We start from the raw sequence: 3515 nt of genomic DNA on the forward strand, positions 1-3515 counted from the left end.
TGGAGCCAAGCAAACTAAAGCTGTGTACAATCTCAATCTCTTCACCATCCATCCTGATGCTGTCAATTGGTCCAGTGGTGAGAATCTTTGTCTTCTTGACATTGAGCCTCAATCCATATTGCAGGCTGCAGTCCTTGACACTTTGCAGCAGGCGCATACATATATATACACAACCCACACCTACAAACATACACATATACCTGGACACTGTACAAAAGGATGTTACATGGCATGTGACTACATTGTCAACAAGCAAGAAAGTCTTTCATCTTTATTACTATGGATTGTTAAACTAATGATTCCTCCAAAAATTTTTATTTCGTTAACATATCATTTAGGATTTATAATAAAAGCCTAAAATGCTATCTATAAGCAGAAAACACATTGCAAGAATAGTACAATTCTGACAGGAAGCCTATGTATACTTAAGAGCCAACTATAACCTGCAGGATACAGGATGAAAGCAAATCTGGGGGAGGAACCAGGCCCAATCTGATAAAATTTTTTTTAAAAGGAACACATAATTTCCTTAAATGACTTGTTGAACTGGAAAAAACCTACCTTATTAATCTACGAAGTTCCTGTTAACACACTGCCGCACACTTTTAAATTGACGACTGTGCTTAGGAAAAAAAATTTTTTTAAAAAAATTTTTATTTTTGTGCGCGTGTACCATCAAATCAGATCTGACTGGTACAGGAGGAGATTGTCCCTCCTTCCCTGGCAGAGCATCTGGTGGATTCGAACCGTGCACCTCTGGGATTGTAGTTGCAGCTTCTTGCCACTAGGCCACCAGAGCTCCCCTAGGAACACATTTTCCCCCCATCATTTGCAGCAACATGTTAAAAAAGTTGGACCATGTATGTTATACATAGACATTAAAGATAAAAAAAAAGAGTAATTTTGAGAAAAACATTGGATGTTTTATTAGGACCTTCCGAACTGGACTCTTATTGACAGTTATTCATTAAACTAATAGCAGGAAACAAACTTCTAAATAGTTATTAGGTAAATTTAAAGTCACATGATTTATTAACAAGCTTATAATTTTACTTCATGTGTGGTAACATTCAAAGGTCACAAGCATTTTGCAATTAAAACTGGCATCAATTAGCATGACATTTCAGCAAAAGATCACAATGTCAACTAGTCAACATGCATAAACCTTCTATAATCTTCTCAAGTCTAAAAAATTTGTAAGTTAAGTGATATTTTAAAATTGGATGCAGAACTACATCAATTTTATATCACTACTACAATCTAAACTCCCTACTTCTTACCAGGAAACACATTTTTCTCAACTACCTTAGAATATATTTATGCTTTCCTATTGTAAGAATGAGCTTTACCAAGATCTGGGCCCCATATTTGTTAAGAGAAAGGAACGTAGTTTAATTTTGAGAAAAATTATGAAAATTGAGAAGAAAATGGCAAAGCTGAACTCTTAAGACACTCATTCATTCATTCATACATTATCCCTAACAGGAAGAGACAGATTTCACTGTATTCAGGCAAGATTAATGACACTATTTATACTGGCCTTTGGAACACGGTAGAAACCAAAATGAACAGTATTTCAATAGATGAGCATCATGTAGCAAGCAAATTATTAGGAAGATAGTCACTAATACTACTGAAGAGAAAGGGCCTTAAAGCAAAATATGACCAGCTTATGTCAATTAAATAATTAAATATATTGGGTATTTTTTTTGTTTTGTTTTTAACAGGCGGGGGGAGACAAAATCTAGATTTTATCAGAAATGACTAGCTGGTTTCTTGGTTTTGGTAGTGCAACAGCACCATGACAGCAAGGGTAATCAGGTCAATCCCTTGCAAACTTACCTTGATTGGCCCAATGGAAACAGAAGGCCCCAGAAAAGAGAGAAGCATCTGGCTGTAGCAAATTGTTTTATTTTATCTTTCTGTGGAAAGAAACTAATTTTAAATAAGAACCACAGCATTTAAAGAATAAATATTGTTAAAGCTCATTATCTAGTTACAGAAGCTCGATGAAGAAAACAAGAGCTCCTTGCTGTTTAGAGATGAAAAGAAACAAGAGGCGTTAAAGAGTTGTTTCTCCATCATCGAGGGAATTTTAAAACTTATTCTAGAGTTATAGAATAAATGGTTCTTTCATTTGAAGAACACCTACAGGCAGAATCTTCTGGGTCTATGCCTTAAATAAAGATTTTTATATTTAAATAAGTGCTAAGTCCAAAAGAACAACGTATTTGACATTAAACCCTTCTAAACCATGAGAGAGAGAGAGCAAGGGCCTTTGATCCACTGCAACTGAACAATTAAGTTTACACTGTGGCATAAATGATTACAAAGAAAATAATTACTAAGTAGCAAAAAAGCATTACAAGTTAAACTGCTTTCCAAAATATTCTTTACCCTAGACTTCTCATGATTGATCAAGATACTCAAACAGAAACAACCCAGCCACCTAATAGACCTGCAGTAATACAAGGCTAAATACAGAAGCTGTAAAATCATTTAAATGGTAATCTATCTTTCTTAAATGAATCTATAAAATCCTTTCTGTCCAAGTTACTGAGTCAGCATTTAACTCTTCTGATTCAAATCACTCCCACAAAATGTTGACTTTCAATTTATACTAGAGATGGAAGGGATAGCTCAGAAGCAAGAATGAAGAAGCAACACATATTTAAATATAAAGGAAAATGAACTCCATGCTTTCCACTAAATTACAGAAACCAGTATTACAAAATAGAAATCTCACAGACCCACCTTCAACATCCACTCGAAAGAGATTATTGCAGAAAGAAAATTCATTCTCAGCCATTGACATAATTTCTAATCTAAAATCCTACACTTTTTCTTTTCTATAGTCCACAAACTTTTAATGCTTACATATCACACTCGCTTTAAGTAAACACATTAAGTTAAAAGCCCAAGTGTACCTTACTACTTTTTAATTAAAAAAATATTCTTAGCTTATTGAGATGAAAGGATGTTTTTCCTACAGAAGACTTTTCCAATACATACAAAATTTATTCATCGTTCAATATTTGCTATTTCTTAACACATCATTTTGGCATAGGCTTACTTTCAGAAAGCTACAAGTATTTTCCCAGGATTTAAAATATTGGCAATACTAGAACACAAAGATAAATAGATGATACAAAAAATTTAAGGGGAGGGGAAACTGGTTCAAAACCTACTTGTCCCATTGGTGGTCCTCCCATAGGGGGCATCATCTGAGGCATCATTCCATGAGGTACAGGTGGCATATTTGCTCTCTGACCCATAGGGTGCATTCCCATAGGAGCATAATGCATGCCAGGGTGTCCCATCTGAAAAACAGTGACAATGAGAAATTAACAACTGACAGTATTTTAAAAATAAACCTTTAAAACAACTATGAGGTATCATCTCACCCCAGTCAAAATAGCAAAATTTAACAGAACAGCAAGTAACAAATGCTGGCAAGGTTGTGGAGAAACTGGAACCCTTATTCACTGTTGGTGGGAGTGTAAAATGGTGCAACC

The 3515-nt window shown here is 34.8% G+C and overlaps 2 protein-coding genes across 2 annotated transcripts in view; one reads left to right on the top strand and one right to left on the bottom strand.

The window, feature by feature from the left end:
- PRPF40A (PRP40 pre-mRNA processing factor 40 homolog A (S. cerevisiae)) overlaps window positions 1–3515 on the bottom strand; it is an 80192-nt gene that overhangs the window by 67412 nt on the left and 9265 nt on the right. Inside the window, exon 2 of the mRNA XM_006880777.1 lies at window positions 3189–3320. Coding sequence (XP_006880839.1) covers window positions 3189–3320 — 132 coding nt within the window. The remainder of the gene's footprint in view (window positions 1–3188; window positions 3321–3515) is intronic.
- Window positions 1–3515, top strand: part of ARL6IP6 (ADP-ribosylation-like factor 6 interacting protein 6) — a 58577-nt gene that overhangs the window by 3410 nt on the left and 51652 nt on the right. The gene's annotated exons all lie outside the window — the stretch shown is intronic.

This window comes from Elephantulus edwardii, unplaced genomic scaffold (assembly GCF_000299155.1).
Source record: "Elephantulus edwardii isolate Elephantulus edwardi_28Jun2011 unplaced genomic scaffold, EleEdw1.0 scaffold00010, whole genome shotgun sequence".
Taxonomy (NCBI): Eukaryota; Metazoa; Chordata; class Mammalia; order Macroscelidea; family Macroscelididae; genus Elephantulus; species Elephantulus edwardii.